Consider the following 18,347-nt stretch of genomic DNA (forward strand, 5'->3'; position numbering starts at 1 on the left):
TGGTTCGTAGGGATTAAGTGGATCAGGTTTGACGATCGTGTGGTGAGTGCCAAAAATAGACACACTCGAGAGATTAGATCAGTTTGAGATGAGGCATTGGGTGTGTTAGGCAAATTCAGGGTTGGTGAAAGTACAGTCGAAGAATTGGTTGATAGAAGTAGCGGATCAGCGGAAAAAGTTTGACAATGCTGTGGTGAGTGTCAAAGGGATGGAAACCTACAGAAGAGGGTTAGATCAGATATTGATGAGGCATTGGGTGTGTTAGGCAAATTCAGGGTTGGTGAAGATACAGCCGAAGAATTGGTTCATAGAGGTAAGTAGCAGATCAGTGGAACAAGTTTGACAATGCCGTGATGCGTGCCAAAGGGATGGACGCCTACAGAAGAGGGTTAGATCAGTTCACAGATGGGGAGGACAGGTGCATGTGTTAGGTTTAAAAAAGCTACCCTATTTAAGATGTCCCACTGGTCTTTTAAACACTCCTTATGTTGTCTGGTTGATCTATATCTTTGAAGCCTCATTTCTTTGTTTAAATTCTTTTCCTCATATTTCTCTGATTCACTTATCTTAAAAATCAGTCTTTCTTCCTTCCCTTCCCTTCAATCCTTCATTCCTTTTTCCCTTCGATCCTACCTTACTTCCATCTTTAGTATTCCCTTCCTTTCTCTCCTTTTCAATCTTTCCTTACTTTGAAATTAGCATTCTTCTCTTCCTTCCTTCCATTCCATTCCTCTTATCTCATCTTTTCACTTCCCCTCCTCTCCTCTCCTCTCTTCTCTTCCACTTTACTTTGCTTTACTTTACTCTACTTTACTCCCCTTCCCTTCCCTTCCTGTCCTTGAGTTATCTAATACATGTTAGTAAGGGAACGTTGACCTCTCTCTCTCTCTCTCTCTCTCTCTCTCTCTCTCTCTCTCTCTCTCTCTCTCTCTCTCTCTGATATAATTCCGTTGGGAGAATATCCGAGAAGGCGACGGTGAGGAGGAGGAGGAGGAGGAGGAGGAGGAGGAGGAGGAGGGAGGAGGAGGAATGCTAACTAGGACAAAATTTGGCTCTGTAACACTACACTCTTCCTCCTCCTATTCCTCCTTCTCATTCTCATCCTCCTTTCTCTCCTACTTCTCCTCTTTTCTTGTATCATAACTATCACCATATTTCACACCTTCCCTTCTCTTCCCTTTCTTCCATCTCATAACCGAGCAATCTTCCTCCTCCTCCTCCTCCTCCTCATGGTCCCTTCACCTGACTATCTTCCTCCTCTTTCTTTTCCTATTTCGTTATCGAGGGTTTGACAGATAAAAAGACGAGGAGACAGATAAGAGAAGCAGTAGTTCCTTTCTCTCCTCTTCAGTCCTTCCTTACTTTGATATTAGCCTTCCTTCCTTCCTTCCTTCCTTCCTTCCATCCAGTCTTCCTTCCTTCCTTCCTTCCTTTCCATTCAATTCCTCTCTTCTCTTCCTTTCCCTTCCTTTTTTTTCCTTTCCTTTCCTTTCCTTACTTTCCATTCCCTTCCCTTCCCTTCCTTCCTGTCCTGTAGTAGTAGTAGTAGTAGTAGTAGTAGTAGTAGTAGTAGTAGTAGTAGTAGTAGTAGTAGTAGTAGTAGCACAGTTGGACATAAAAACATTTCGGTCTCCATTTTCTTTGATATGCGTGATAAAGAAAACAGGAGGAGGACTGACGGTGGTGGTCGTTGTGATTCTACTCGAGTGTCATCTCATAGGCCTATATATTTTGTTGTTAATGAGTCTCCACACCTTAATGACAGTGTGGCCATTAGCGACACACACACACACACTAACAAATACATGCCTACACAGACAGACAACAAGACATTCATACATACATCTAATTTATTCATACATACACACATAAATGCATACTGTCATTCTGAAGGTGACATGACACGGCATCCACCCTAATACTACACACCTCTCTCATCTGTCTCCTCCTCCTCCTCCTCCTCCTGCTCCTCTTATCGATTCAAGGGAGATGTTGCAACACAGATATTGGCGAGTCGTCCACCTTTCCTACGGTATTTTGTGGGAAAGCGATCAACTCTTCAAAATATCACACCGGCATTTTTATGGCGACCAGAGAATTGAACATTTGCGTACGTACAGAAAAAGTGCTCACATATGTTCCGCAGATCATTTAAGTCCCTGACGAATATATCAGATCATTAAATGAGGCAGCCGCGAAATATGCCGAAAGGTTTTCATCTGTCTATTCCTCAGTGTTTAAATGCTTCATCCTTCTCATTCTAAATAGCTACAATTGGTTGAATTTTACCTCCTTCCCTCCTTTTTTCCAAACCTATATGGAGGAGGAGGAAAAGAGGGAAAATGAATAATTCAGATCGTGTGTGTGTGTGTGCGTGTGTGTGTGTGTGTGTGTGTGTGTCATTCACTCAAGGTCGGATTACATGCTCAACTCGTCATCACCAGCCGGTACTCTCCCAATAAGAGCTAAGTTCGTTCAACAGCTCGACTGGCGACTCCCCACACATCGGGGGACAGTAATCGCTCCAGTCAGCGAGAAACTTTTGGTTTGAGCAGGACGCTGACCTCAGCCTGTGTGCTCTTAACTAATTGTTCTTCACAAATTACATCTTTACAAGATTGACTCAAGCTCGTAATGTCCCATTTTTTCAAACTATACTTTATATCATCCCCATCCTCATTATTATTATTATTATTATTATTAGTAGTAGTAGTAGTAGTAGTAGTAGTAGTAGTAGTAGTAGTAGTAGTAGTATCATAATGATTATTATTATTATAATTTCATAATTATAAATATCATTATTGTTAAATGTTGTTTTCAGTATATATATTATTAATTAAGAAGAGAGATGGACGTTATATTAATAAAGGAAGCGTAAGTAATAGAAATGCTCGTCATCCTCAAGCTATATACGTAGCATTAGTTACACCTTATCTTAATTATGCGGCTCATTTCTGGTATCTTTACAACAAAAGGGACATCAACACCTTGAACTCTTTGCAGAGGAAGATGACATAATATTATGTGATTCACAGGTTAATAAACTTACAATATTAGGATAGAATTAAAAATTCAAATTTGCTTCTCTAAAATGACGAAGGGTGAGAAAACGCGAACAACGTGTAGAAATGGATGAAGAGCATCATTAACATGGGTAATGTTATTAGGGTTCTTCTTTTAAGAGAGCAGGATAGACTACACAGTAATGGGTTATCTTGAAACAATTCAGCTCCAACAATGACAGGCATCACCCTCGCATCACCGCCACAAACACCCGGGAGCTGGGACACCACCCGACTAGCACCCAGTACCCAAATTCCCATTCACTGCTGGATTTTCGGGGGAGGGGACAGGAGAACGCCCATCCGTCTTCACTTTGCCCAAGAATCAAACTTGGGACCTCCGAGTTGTGAAGCGAGCGTGCTGACCTCTGCGCTTCACTGTGTGTGTGTGTGTGTGTGTGTGTGTGTACTACCTTTCCCAGACGGATATACCATACACAAACAAGCATTCAGTCATTAATAGTCTTGCCCGTGCGCGGACACGAGGAAATTACACACACGCACACACACACACACACACACACACACACACACAGCAGTCCCCCCTCCCCCCCCGCCACACACACACACACACACACACACACACACTGTTTTATTCATTTCCCATCCACCTGTCTTCGTAACAGTATCCTAGTACCATAATAACTTGGTAATAACACAATATCAACAACAGCAACGGGAACGCACGCAGCACCGCCTCACACCCTTACCCTCGCCCTTCCATCCCTCCGCTGATGATAAGAGTTACACACACACACACAAACACACACACACACACAAACTACCTAACTATAATCGGTTCATCCGAGTCTGAAGTGTGCATTATCGCGCAACGGCAACCTGCAACCACACGGCGTGTCCGATTTCGTATATACTGTATGCTAGCCTACGCACAGTAAACATTCATCAGTGTCGATAATATGCAGGCAGCAATAACAAACACCGTCAATTATAGTCGATTATGAGTTAAAAAATATTAGTTATGTCGCAAATAGCTGTGTTGTTAATTTACAAGATCGCTGATTATGATTATTAAACAGCCTTGAAACTGTCCACCACCGAGAAAAATCAGCAGGCTTTGTATTAATAAAACAGCTATTTACTACATCACCAATATTTTTTCAACTCATAATCGACTATAATTGACGGTATTTGTTATTGCTGTCTGCATACCATTGACACTGACGACTGTTTACTAACTAACTAACTAACTACCTAATGCTCTAACTACACCCACAAACCGTCTACTAATAAAAGAAAAGAAGAAAGAAGAGAAAGAGGAGGAGTACGAAAGGGAAAATGAGAAGGAAGAGGAGGAAAAAGAAAAACACGTAGAAAAAACTAAAATAACTAAGAAAAAGAAAACAGAAACTGAAAGAAATTAAGAAAAAAAGACAAAACACTAATAATAAACAAATACAAAAAAATTGATTAAAGAGAGAGAGAGAGAGAGAGAGAGAGAGAGAGAGAGAGAGAGAGAGAGGACCAAATACAATTATAAAGACACCTAATAACTTTCACGAGAGAGAGAGAGAGAGAGAGAGAGAGAGAGAGAGAGAGAGAGGAGCAAACACACTTATAAATACACCCATTAACATTCACAAGGATCAAAACACAACACAAAATCGAAACTGGGGAAAATTATCATCAGGAATAGCGTTGATTTTTGCTACTTACCACATCGTCAAATTTTTCCTTCTTATCTTGCACACACGCACGTCAGCACATCCTTCTGTCCGTCATGATATTCTTTGGTCCTTATCAGATTGCCCAGAGTCACGAATGCACCGTCACTGCCCTAGAAACACGGTAAAAACAACGAAAAATCACAAGCACTTGACCACCGACTCACTGCCTCGTTTCACTCACGTGCTCTTTCTCTCTCTCTCTCCTGGACCGTCTGCACTCATGGACGTTTCTTAATTTTTACACTTTTCCCACCTTCCACTCTTATGCTAGTGTAATTTTAGTGTTCTTGTATTTATGTTAGAGCCTTACACTGCTTCTGAGCTGTTAATTAGGTGTAGGTTGATGACAGTGAGGTTGCGGTACAGAGATTTCGACTTTCCGACTGCCATTGAACCAGCGTTACCAGATTGTCGTACTCAGGGCATTGCATTTATCTCTCAGACCCAAAAAATATTGTACTTACAAACAAAAGTGAATTAAAGTTATTATTAAACATTGTTAAAAGAACATGGTAACAAAAAGCGGAATGCGAACCTCAGTTGCCAGTTCCCTTGACATAACATTAGCCTAGCTTTTACACACTCGAATAAAGTTAAATAAACACTGCATTACAAGTTTGCACATTATTGTTTCTTCATATCATCATAATCTGCTTCGCCATGAAAGAGTCAGATATGATGTTTGCAAGCTAAAACTATTACTATAACTGTCAATGGGATCACACAAGCTATTACAGTAACTAGCTTCTCACGCTTTTTCTACCGATATTTTCTTTCGACAATTTTCTGCCGCGAATTTATCCTCGAGTTTGGTCGCACGGCGGATTGCTGCCAGCCATGCCCAAATTCTCTGAGGCCAACGGCTACCCTTTATTAAGTTCTGGATGATATCAAAGCAAATTTCCCGAAAAATTCTGCCGATTTTCATTCTCGGGTGAAAACTTTAGAGAAACTAGCTTGTGTGACAGCGCCCTAATAAGCCAACTATTTGGCTACGTTAACACGCCTGTTTTGTGAAGGCTAAAGATCTACTCACGTCGCCAAGGTTATGTTGTATTAGTTCTTTTGCCAGAACTATAGTAGCCTCTCTCTCTCTCTCTCTCTCTCTCTCTCTCTCTCTCTCTCTCTCTCTCAAATACACTTTTTTTCCTTTTTTTTCTTTTTTGTAATTACGCCACCACCACTACCACCACCACCACCACTACTACTACTACTACTACTACTACCAAAAACAATCTTAGAAACATTCTCCTTATCAACATTAACATCAATATTACCACCACCACCACCACCACCACCACTACTACTACTACCAAAAACAATCTTAGAAACATTCTCCTTATCAACATTAACATCAATATTACCACCACCACCACCACCACCACCACTACTACTACTACTACCAAAAACAATCTTAGAAACATTCTCCTTATCAACATTAACATCAATATTACCACCACCACCACCATTATCATCACCAATATACCACCACCACCACCACCACCATTAATAACGCATAACCTGACAAACGTCGCCATCAATATAACATAACTCTCACCTCGGTCCACTATCACCATTATTTTGTTTATGGAAAGTAGTAGTAGTAGTAGTAGTAGTAGTAGTAGTAGTAGTAGTAGTAGTAGTAGTAGTAATAGTAGCGGTATAAGTTACTATCATTGGTAAAGCTATGTTGGTTCATCGTCATCATCATCATTATTGTTTATTTTTTATTATAATCACTAGTCATTTTCATCGTTATTATAATCATCACTATCATCATTAGTTGCCATTGCTAGTAGCTAGTTACCGCCACAACTATCACTACCAACACCATCACCACCACCATCATCATCACTACCACTTCGATTACTATACTACTATATACTACTACTACTACTACTACTACTACTGCTACTATCACATATCATTACCATATCACCACTGACACCACTAACCACTAACACCACCGCCACCTCCCTGTCCCTCACTCCCTTCCACCGTGTCCCTGCAGGTGGCCTTCGCAAACAGTCCCCTCTCCGGCCTGTTCATCCTCTCTGCCATGTTCGTGGGCAACCCCGCCGTAGCCTGGGCGAGCCTGCTGGCGGGGCTGGTGGGAGTCGTCTTCAGCAAGGTGGGTCAGAGGTCACGCAGAGGTCAAGGTCAAGGCTGTTACGGTGAGGAATGAAAGAGGTGTGAGTTATGTGATGAGAGAGAGAGAGAGAGAGAGAGAGAGAGAGAGAGAGAGAGAGAGAGAGAGACAGAATGTGTACACGTGCTTTTTCGTGTTCCAGTTGTTGCACCAGCCCGAGCAGCTGATCAGTGACGGCGCGGTGGTGTTTAACGGCGTGCTGGTGGGCTGCATCTCCGTGGCCCTCTTCCCCTCCCTCTCCGGGCACCAGGTGGACGCCCTCTTCTGGCTGGCACTGACCGCCATGCTGGTGATCACGTGAGTACTGGGGAGGAGCCAAGCAGGGAGGCTGAAGGGTCATATAAACAGACAGACACAAACAGACAGAGAGGACATAGTGAAAAATACAAACAAGCCGGCTAAATGAAAAACTAACAGACATTTAGACGGATTGTGATACAGACAGACAAACAGACAGGCGGACAAACAGACTAACAGGTAAATAGACATAAACAGGTACAGGCATACAGGTGGTCAGATAGATAGATAGAGGTAAACAGACAAATACAGACAGACAAAAAGACAAATGAATATATACAAACAGACAGACAGACATGTACAGACTCACAGACTAGGAGAGAAATCTAAATCGAAAGACAGACCCAGACAGAAACAGACAGAAACAGACAGATATCATGATAACTACCACTATACCACCAGCTGCTATCACAATCATCACCACCACCACCACCCTACCATCATCACCATCACCACCTCCCTTACCACTACCACAATCATCCCCACCATCATCACCACCAAATTATCACCATTACCACCATCACCGTCACCTTCATCACCACTAACACCTCCACCATCATCACCATCACCACCGCCATTCTCCTTTTCCAGGGCTTACATCGACAAAGGTCTGAACGCCCTCATGTCGCCCTCCACGCTCCCGGCACTCTCCGTCCCCTTCAACATCGCCGCCGTGCTGATGCTGCTGAGTATGCGGAGCTCAGCGGGGCTCACAGGCACACTCGGCCCTGACATGCAGCACTACAGCGGCAGCAACGACAGTGGTGCCCTCCCCTCCCTCAGCGAGAACACAACTGAGAAGGTCGAATGGTTGAAGGTAAGTTTTATGTTCTTGAGTGTATGAACGTTATAGCAGATGATGTGTCAGTAGTCTTCGCTGTTTTAGGTTAAGAGGTGGTGGTAGTATAACAAAACGTCTGTACCGTGAACGTGATTAAAACACTCATAAGGACGCGACTGACTTCCCTTCTGGCCCTTGAAGAAGTAAATGTGAGAGGCCTCTGAGAATGCCGTCCCCAGTAGCCCCATCTATGAGAAGAATAAATCGCTTCAGACAGACAGGAAGAGACAGCAGTGAACGTGAACGAAGGGAAAACTGGGGATAGAGGTAGAGAGATGACTGGAAAGAAGGATATATAGTAGAAAGAAAAATATCCAGGAGGCTTAATCTAGCACGAGTCACCCCTGAATATTCAAACGGCTTGTGTTCTCTCTAAAAGACTCGTGGCCGTAGAGGAAAGGGCGGACTACTCTAAAACGGGATACATTAAAGAGGTTTCAAAATTATAAGGCCAATGGATCAGAACTAGCCTACTACTACTACTACTACTACTTCTACTACTTCTACAGGTAATGGAGGGCAGCGTTTTAGCGGCGGGGCAGATTTACGGAGTGGGCACAATGGACGCCTCAATCCTCATCCTCCTCGGCTTCCTCGTCTTCTCGCCGCTGCTCACTCTCTTCTTCCTCATCGGCAGCGTCATCGGCTCATTGCTGGGTACGTGGTGATGTTTCTTTTACTTCATCTTCGTCTTTTCCTGTTGATGTTCTTCACCTTCATGTTTCTCTTCTTCTTCTTCTTCTTCTTCTCTCTGTTGATGTTGTATTTGAGTTGCGGTTTCGGGTGTTCTTCGTTTTCTTCTTCTTCTGTTTTGCTCTTTCTTATTTTGATATTTTTCTTCTTATTTGTTTCTTCTTATTCGTTTGCCTGTTCCTGTTCTTCGTTTTCTTTTTCTTTTACGTTTGTTTTTCTTAATTTTGGTTGTTTTCTCTTTTTCTTTTTCGTATATATTTCGTTTCGTTTCGTTTTCTTCTTACTTTTCCTCTTTTCTTTTTTCTTAACTGTTCACTTGTAATTTCCTTCCTCCCTTTTCTTGTCGTCTCCTTAACCCCTTGCCAGCCCCTACACCTGCCTTTCTTTCCTCTACAGGTGTGCTGATGAGCCCCGCGCCCTACCTGGAGGTGTACGCGGGGCTGTGGGGCTACAACGCCTTGCTGACGGCCGGCGGGGTGGTGTACTTTCTGCAGGTGACGCCCGCCGCTGTGCTGGCCGCCGCCGTGGCCGCCACCCTCGCCGCCCTCGTTCAGGCCGCCTCAGGACACGTGTTCAGTGCGGTGAGGACGTGTTGCTCGTTTGGGATATTGTATTGCTGTTTTTGTAGGTGTTTATTATTACTGTTATCATTATTATTGTTGTTGGTAGTAGTAGTAGTAGTAGTAGTAGTAGTAGTAGTAGTATGTATAGTACTATTGCCACCACCACCACCACTATTACTACTGCTTCTACTACTACTACTACTAATAATAATAATAATAATAATAATAATAATAATAATAATAATAATAATACGGCATTCTATTGTATACTACAGTTATTGCATACGTTCCTGCAATAACGACAACAACAGCATCAGCAAGATACCATTAGAGAGTAGATCAAGCAAACAAGCTGTGTGCATAGATCTAAACCAATATCTTTTCAACCCCATTCCTTCTCCACCCTCCCCGTCCGTAAGATGGCGCCGGTGCTGTACCCCCATGTAGCGTGACCCTGCTTTGTACCCTCTTCCTCTGATCCTCTCTCACACTACCACCCTCGCCGCCTTGCTCCCCTACAGCTTCCCCCCTAACCCGCCGTCCTTTCCTCCAGATGATGGTTCCCGTGCTGTCCTATCCCTTCAATGTGGCCCTCCTGCTGCTCCTGGCCATCAGCACCACACCCGACCCGCCGCTCCTCTGGGTGCAACACAGGACCTTCCCGGAGCAACACCTTTATCTGCACCTCAAGGCCCTCAGGAGGAAAGACGTGAGTGGTGACGGGGATTGACGGCAGGACGGCTAACTCACTCATCTTTTGCCGCTCCACCAAAATGTGTTTGATGTTCCATATATAGATAGGTATTATACTAGTTATCTCTATTTTAGTAAAGCATTCGACAGGGAGCTTCACCAGACGCTTCTAAGCAGGTCAGAAGCACGCTTGACTGTGGGGCAAATTTATGAGGTGGATCAAGGTGTGACCCACTGAGAGGATGCAGAAAATTCAAGTAAATATTCAAGTAAATTGTAAATTTTCAAACTGGGCTCGCGTTACTAGCGGCGTCCCTCAACCATCATTTAGGGACAATTATTGTTTATCACTCTCACCAACGCCTGTTTAATGGTCGACATGCCTAGCTCCGAATTCGATCTGGACAGTCGGGGCGTAGCGAACCCGAATGTTTTACCCTCCCTTTCGGGCTCGTGGATAAACAAGTACCCGAGGAAACCCTGGGGAAGGCAACCCGGCTCTGTGTTAAGGGTAGCGGGTTAATTATCACCCACCACAGGCTGAGGTGGGCACGGTATAGCCTGCGACATCAATAACTTTGCCGATGTCACACATATAGAACGACTAAACATCGAACCACGGGACATTACAGGGAAGGCTAACTTTCAACATGTGTGGTCAAATAAGTGACTGATACAATCAAAGAAAAAAAAGCCACCATACAAAAAAATTGGAAAAATAATCCCTTTAATAATTTTCATTAGATAATATAATTCAAGGTCACTCCATCCGCAAAAAGGAGCTGGGTGCATGCGTGCAGGCTTTGATGAAACTGTAATAATGCCAGGGACCACGCCGGTATGGTGTGAACTTACTTACGAAAGTGTTAGGCCCCGTTCACACTATGCCGAGTCTGGACCACGACAACCCAGCGACTCCGGGAACACGAGGTCTTGGGTGTGAAATGTTGACATGAAAGGGTCGCACATAGTCTTTCCGACCTTATGCGACCCTACCACATCAAAATTTCACACCCCAAGACCTTGTGTACGCCGAGTCGCTGGGTTGTCGTGGCCCAGAGACGGCACGGTGTGAACGGGGCTTTGGTAACCGGAGTCTCACCTTTGAGTGGTAAAACGTCGGATTGTCAAAGAAGAAGTGAACCTCCCCCGGGGCGTTGGCGGTGTCAGAAGAGAAGAAGAGAAGAAGTGGCTGCAATAGAGAAAAATGGCATCCAATCACTCTCTTGGGAAAAGCAGAGAGAAATGCAGAGTAAGAAAATTATCAAAGAGGAGAAAAGGAAGGAAAGTCTAATGAAAAGAAGGAGAAGGCAAGAAAGTAAACCCCAGATGACATACAATAATAATAATAATAATAATAATAATAATAATAATAATAATGTATCTTCCTCTTTGTGTCAGCAGAACGTGGCAGCTCCAGAGAATCGGAACCAGGAGGAACTGCAACAAATCACCAGCAAGTAGGAAGGACGGGAAGAAAAAGAGAAGGAAGGAAGGAAAGAAAAAAGAAAGGAAGAAGAAAGAGAGAAAGAAATGTTGAAAGGAAAGAGGAGGAGGATCAAATGTTACCTACAGAGAATGAACACAGGAAGAAAGGAGGAAGAGAAGAAGGAAGGAGAAAATAAGGAAGGAAGGAAGGAAGAAAAGAAATGATGGATGAATAGAAGCAACGAAAGAAGAAAGAAAAGAAGGATAGGAAGAAAATAAGGAGGGGAGGAAAGAAGAATGAGTGGATAGCAACAAGGAAAGAAGCGAGGAAGGAAGGAGATAGAAAGAAAGAGAGAATGGAAAGGAGTGAAGGATGGATATTTGGAAACAAGAAAGAGAGAACGGAAAGAAGGAAGAATGAACGTATACAAGGGAAGAAGGAAAGCAAATAATGGTGAAAGGAGAGAAGGAAGGAGATACAAGTGAAGGAGGAGAAAGCATACTTCACGATAATTATTAGTAAATGGAAGTAAGGTGAAGGAAGGAGGGAGGGAAAGACGAGTGAGTGAAAGACTGCAAGAAAGAAAAAAAGATAAAGAAACAAAGAAAGAAAACAATTAGATAGGAATAGAAAAAGCGAAAAATTATAAAAATGAAAGAAAGGAAGGAGAGTGAAAAGGAAATAAAGAAAAAAGGTAAAAAGTTTGAAGTAAAAAAAAAGGAGAGAATGATAAAGAGTGAACGGGAAAAAAAGGAAAGAAAAGAAGGTGGAAAAGGAAGGAAGGAGACTATGGGTGAAGAAAAGAACGTGGAAAAGGAGAAAAAAAGAAGAAGAAAGCGAGAGGAACGTAGCACTATACAGAAAAATAGACAAAACAATCTTAAAAAAATATGCAACAAACTCACTTTTCCAATAACCCAAATTACCTTCCCAAACACCTGTCCTCATAACTCACCTGTGTTTACCTGGGGCCACGTAATCCCTCATTCTTGTCCCGAATATTCTGTACATTGTAAAATATATAGTGTTTAGGAGGACCCTCAAGATTATATGGTATGTTCGAATGGCGTAGGAATTTGAGCATTGAAAGCCAGTAGTAGTAGTAGTAGTAGTAGTAGTAGTAGTAGTAGTAGTAGTAGTAGAAGAAGAAGAAGACGAAGAAGAAGTCGTCCGGAGCTCCTCACCCGGCCTGAAGGTGTTTGAGAGCGGAGTGAATCGTAGTAGTAGTAGTAGTAGTAGTAGTAGAAGAAGAAGAAGACGAAGAAGAAGTCGTCCGGAGCTCCTCACCCGCCCTGAAGGTGTTTGAGAGCGGAGTGAATCGTGGCATCGGGCACACAAACTCTTGGACTGCTGCTCGGGGCTTTAGGCGCCGTAGGGAAAGAGTTGTCAGGTAAACAGAGAAACCCAACAGAAGCTGAACAATTGTGAAGCAGACAGTCAAGTTGGACACACGTCCGTCCACCACTCAGACCAGCCTTCGCCGTGACCGGACTCCGCCGCTCCTCCTGGCATCATGTCCATCACAGGGCAGCACCATGCAGGGGAATGGTTCCTGATTGAGACATTTTGTGAGAAACATTATCGTCTTTCTGCAGCCTTTCCTATTCAGCTGGCGTTCCTCTCCTATAAGTATCTAAGTTATAAGTCTACAACTGATGGTGGATGATGATAAATATTCCCTCGGAGCACACACAATGCCAATCCCTCAGACAGTGAACCTACACTATTCATTACACTACTGAGCTCACTATAACCACTGTTCTCACAGAGCCGATTCTCTGAACTGCTGCATCAGTCTCCCATTGTGGTGAATTGTCTGCTTATTAAACAATGAGTTGAGCCACGTGATCCAGAGGAGGCTTGGCAGTGACTGTTTGGCAGTGTTTGAACTGCTTGGTCTGTGCTGAACAGAAAAGGTTTGTATTCAACTAGTTGCTTACTTTCTACTTTAATGGCACTACTAACAAGTGAAATGTTTTCAAATTAAATAGTCTTCGTCTGCACGAGGAGCTCTGTCATGACCTAAGGCTACGCCCCCCCCCGACCCGATTACTTTTTGGTAAGCCGTTGAACATCTGTGGCAAGTGTTTCTCTGTACAAGCCACCTCTTATGCCTGCACACACTTTCAGCCGGTCCTCTTGTGCGGCCACAAAAGCCTGTCTTCATGTCTACTATGTGTACGTATTGTGACGGAGAGGTGACCTGCAAGGAACATGACGTATTTACGTCCGTACGCCACGAATGAACTAACAAGTTCAAGGGAGATGACAGAGATGGGTTTACATTTACTAACTAACTTTTACTTGCTATCTTACTCTAAAGGGAACATTTTTTTTTTTTTAACGTTTGGCCAATAGCGTCTATAGGCTTTCATAATGGGGCCTGGTGGTCTCTATCAGCGACCACAATGCAGGTACCATTACTTTACTGATCACTACACACGGCAAAAGGCTTTGTACAATGGAATAGATTTACTTGACGAGACACCAGCTTAACAAGGATATAAGGTACATGGGTGCACATGAGCAACCGTAGCGAGGCTCTTGATTTATCCGTGCGAGCGTCCCGCCTACCAGAATACACATGGAAATGAAACACACAACTGGTGGGATGGCTGGGCAAATGAGGGATCACACACACACACACACACACACACACCTCCATCCATAAGGGAGAAATTTGAGTGTCTGCTCAACGGGATCAGTAGAACCATGCCGTGACGGGTGTCTCGTTTGCAGACACTGTCAAAGCGGTCTGGGGGTCTACTGGTTGATGAGACTAAACCAACAAAAATCGGGTTTAATGCCCGATTTGCAACAAAAAAATTGCAGGCAAAGGTGCTGGTCCGAGTCCCTGGGCGGGGGCCAGGCGGATGTGTTCTCTGCCTAGTGCCGGGGGGGTTGGTGCCGCGGGTCAGCATTTCATGATGTGAACACGTGTAAACACGGTACTTGTCTTCGGCAATGTCAGTGTGTCCTTTAAGTTTGAGGAAAATACGAGGAAAATATCGATTTCTAATAAAAAATACTTTGACTCTTGTTTTCATGCAAAGGTTATCCTTGCGAATACAAAATTCGAATGAATGTCTTACCTCAGGTTTGGAATATTGGTAAAAGGTTGAAAACAATTTTGCATAACAAATATATATATATATATATATATATATATATATATATATATATATATATATATATATATATATATATATATATATATATATATATATATATATATATATATATATATATATATACGTTTTGTGGGCTCCAATAGATGGCGTTACTTCCGCACTCCCGAAGCTTTACTGAAGACCACTTCTTTGTATAGTCTCCTTGGTGCCGGGGCTCAACATGGGATGATGTGAATACGTGTAAACACAGTACTTGTCTTCGGCAATGTAAGTGTATGTTTGAAGAACACTCAAGGAAAATATCGATTTCTATTAAAAAATACTTTAACTTTTCATGCAAGCGTTGTTATCCTCGAGAATACTAAATGCGACTGTGTGTCTTACCTCAGGTTTGGAATATTGGTACGAAGTTGAAAACAGCTTTGCAAAACAAAAATATTTATTTCCTTACTTTAGGGAACAAAATACTGGCCGTATAATCTTAATGGTCTTCTACACCCATACCCTTTCACAGTCAATAAATACACATTTACACTAACATACAGTATTAATAAATGATGGAAAATTTCAACATATATTAACAGCTACCTATAGACAGAGTAAAAAATATATGCTTAAAGCACATTATCATGGAACGTTGGGGAACACAGGACAGTGTTGATTCCTAATGCCACCAGAGGAGAAACGGCGACCCTGCTGGCTTAGTCCACCTCCTCCACAGTGGGTCCTCGCCCTGCGGTTCCTCCGGCGGCGCCAAAGCCGGGCATCCCGCCAGCGCCGCCAAAGCCGGGCATCCGCCAGCGCCGCCAGCAGCAGCAGCCCCGTGGATCTTGGAGGCGAGGGGACGCCACGCCTGCTCCAGCTCCTGCATCTTGTGCTCGTACTCCTCCTTCTCGGCTAGCTGGTTGGCGTCCAGCCAGTTCAGGGTCTCTTGCGCCTTCTCCTCGATGGAGCGCTTCTCGTCAGCGGACAACTTCTCCGCCACCGCAGCCTCCGACATGGAGGACTTGACGCTGAAGCACAGCGCTTCCAGCCGGTTCTTGGCATCCACTCGGTCTCGCTGCCTGGCGTCGTCTTCCTTGTACTGCTCGGCCTCGTTCACCATCCTTTCGATGTCTTCCTTGCTCAGCCGTCCCTTGTCGTTGTTGATGGTGATCTTGTTCTGCTTGCCACTCGACTTGTCCACCGCAGACACGTTGAGGATGCCGTTGGCGTCAATGTCAAAGGTCACCTCGATCTGGGGCACTCCCCGCGGCGCCGGAGGGATGCCGGTCAGGTCAAACTTGCCCAACAGGTTGTTGTCCTTGGTCATCGCCCTCTCACCCTCGTACACCTGGATCAGCACGCCCGGCTGGTTGTCGGAGTACGTGGTGAAGATCTGCGATTGCTTGGTGGGAATGGTGGTGTTGCGCTTGATGAGGGCAGTCATCATGCCGCCGGCCGTCTCGATGCCCAGCGACAGTGGAGCCACGTCCAGCAGTAGCAGGTCCTTCACGGCGTCGGACTGGTCGCCCGTCAGGATGGCGGCCTGCACGGCGGCGCCGTACGCCACCGCCTCGTCGGGGTTGATGGACTTGTTCAGCTCCTTGCCGTTGAAGAAGTCCTGCAGCAGTTTCTGGATCTTGGGGATGCGGGTTGACCCGCCCACCAGCACCAGGTCGTGCACGCTGCTCTTGTCCAGCTTGGCGTCCCGCAGGGCCTTCTCCACGGGCTCTAGGGTACCACGGAACAGGTCAGAGCACAGCTCCTCGAACCTGGCGCGTGTGATCGACGTGTAGAAGTCAATGCCCTCAAACAGAGAGTCGATCTCCAAGCTCGCCTGAGTGGACGACGACAGCGTGCGCTTCGCCCTCTCACAGGCAGTCCGCAAACGACGCAGTGCCCTCTTGTTCGTCCTCAAGTCTTTCTTGTACTTGCGTTGGAACTCCTGGGCAAAGTGGTTCACCATCCGGTTGTCAAAATCTTCGCCCCCGAGGTGAGTGTCTCCGGCCGTCGACTTCACCTCAAACACGCCGTCGTCGATGCTCAGAATGGACACGTCGAACGTTCCGCCGCCCAGGTCAAAGATGAGAACATTGCGCTCCGCCACACTGCCGCCCGCCTTTTTGTCGAGGCCGTAGGCGATGGCGGCGGCCGTCGGCTCGTTGATGATCCTCAGCACGTTGATGCCGGCGATGGTGCCGGCGTCCTTGGTGGCTTGCCGCTGAGAGTCGTTGAAGTAGGCGGGCACCGTGATGACGGCATCCTTCACGGCGCTGCCCAGATACGCCTCGGCCGTTTCCTTCATCTTGGTCAGCACCATGGACGAGATCTCCTCGGGGTTAAAGGTCTTGGTCTCGCCCTTGAAATCCACCTTCACCTTGGGCTTGCCGCCCTCGGGCACCACCGCGAAGGGCCAGTGTTTCATGTCCGCCTGGATCGACGGTTCCTCGAACTTGCGGCCGATCAACCGCTTGGCATCGAACACTGTGTTGGTGGGGTTCAGCGCCACCTGTTGGGGAGAGACGGAAAATCATGAGCAGTGAGTTACTATTGTAGCATCTCTGTTATTATGCTGCATATTATTCTTAGGTGTGTGTGTGTGTGTGTGTGTGTGTGTGTCACAGAGAGAGAGAGAGAGAGAGAGATTGTTTGTGTGTGTGTGTGTGTGTGTGTGTGTGTGTGTGTGTGTGTGTGTACCCACCTGGTTCTTGGCGGCGTCGCCAATGAGTCGTTCGGTGTCCGTGAAGGCCACGTAGGAGGGCGTGGTCCTGTTGCCCTGGTCGTTGGCGATGATCTCCACCTTGCCGTGCTGGAACACACCCACGCACGAGTAGGTGGTGCCCAGGTCAATGCCGATTGCTGGCGCTGGCATTCTGCGGGGAACGAGACGCTGGTCAATACACTAACACGTACGCAACAAAAACAAGTTTGTTTTGTTACATCATAATTTCCTGCCAAATGTGTACTGGCGGGCTACAGCTTCACGAATTAACAATGCACAATAATAGTATTCACCGCACAAGCCAGTATCACTAGCACTCAGCCATCACGCATTTGTGAGCTAAAAAGAACAAAACCTTTACAGGAAGATATTCTGCGTGAGCTCCTTGCCTTATCATGGGGATCAGTCCTTGAGTGATCCAGCCGACCCTAACAACACACGTGCCCCTCCAGTGCCAAGTATCCGCCTCCCATACACAACAAGTGGTTAGCATCGACGCTGAGGCTGGTTGACTTACCTGTCTGTGTTTGGTGCAAGAAAACGTCTGTAGCTTCAATCAAAGACGTGCGGTGCACAGTAGTGGCACTGGTTCACGGAACAATGTAGCTAGCTGTAAGCTCTGCGAGTGTCGAGTAGTCAGCAGTGTTCTTGCGCTGTTTGTCGCACCTCGGCTCGTCTGAGTTAGGGACTGATGCCGCCCCGCCCCCTCGCCGGGCTTTTATGTGCCGCCGCCCCGCGCCGCCCGCCCGCCAGAACAGTCGGGAAGGTTCTCCCGGCCACTGGCACGGTCCACGGGCCCTGCTAACACTGGGGCATAACATTAGTAATCAGGGTACGTGTGATAGGCCTTTCATAATGCTTATATACAGATATAGATATCAATTACCTGCCCGAACTGCATCCCCAGCGACTCGTTGCTTCCCGAGTTTTCCTCCGTTACGTCAGAGATGTCAGTTGCAAGACGCCGCTAAGGGAGGCAAAGCTGACACTGTCAACCTGTCGTACTGTATGTGTTACCTTTTTGCTGCAGTGTATGACCATCAAACATATATCTTCAGCATGAGAGGTTATTCATTAATAATAAAGAACAATGAAAT

The 18,347-nt window shown here is 45.3% G+C and overlaps 2 protein-coding genes across 4 annotated transcripts in view; one reads left to right on the top strand and one right to left on the bottom strand.

The window, feature by feature from the left end:
* The window catches only part of LOC126994978 (urea transporter 1-like), a 20,690-nt gene extending 6,241 nt beyond the window's left edge, over positions 1–14,449 (top strand). The window contains exons 4-11 of one of the 3 annotated variants that reach the window (XR_007749761.1): positions 6,762–6,881; positions 7,042–7,196; positions 7,788–8,013; positions 8,547–8,694; positions 9,127–9,311; positions 9,847–10,002; positions 11,388–12,610; positions 12,714–14,449. Coding sequence is in view for 2 of the 3 variants with exons in the window: in XM_050854252.1 (XP_050710209.1) it covers positions 6,762–6,881; positions 7,042–7,196; positions 7,788–8,013; positions 8,547–8,694; positions 9,127–9,311; positions 9,847–10,002; positions 11,388–11,450 (1,053 nt within the window). In the remaining variant the exon portion in view is untranslated. Of the gene's footprint in view, positions 1–6,761; positions 6,882–7,041; positions 7,197–7,787; positions 8,014–8,546; positions 8,695–9,126; positions 9,312–9,846; positions 10,003–11,387 lie in introns of all 3 variants that reach the window. The other 2 variants (XM_050854252.1, XM_050854254.1) reach the window with 2 other exon arrangements.
* A 518-nt stretch (positions 14,450–14,967) lies between these two features.
* LOC126994976 (heat shock 70 kDa protein cognate 4-like) lies at positions 14,968–17,941 on the bottom strand. Its single transcript, XM_050854250.1, is given in 4 exon segments — positions 14,968–15,342; positions 15,345–17,037; positions 17,230–17,401; positions 17,768–17,941. Coding segments are annotated over 3 exon segments (1,959 nt in total). The 5' UTR covers position 17,401; positions 17,768–17,941; the 3' UTR covers positions 14,968–15,247.
* Positions 17,942–18,347: the final 406 nt, after the last annotated feature.

Source organism: Eriocheir sinensis, unplaced genomic scaffold (assembly GCF_024679095.1).
Source record: "Eriocheir sinensis breed Jianghai 21 unplaced genomic scaffold, ASM2467909v1 Scaffold942, whole genome shotgun sequence".
Lineage (NCBI taxonomy): Eukaryota > Metazoa > Arthropoda > Malacostraca > Decapoda > Varunidae > Eriocheir > Eriocheir sinensis.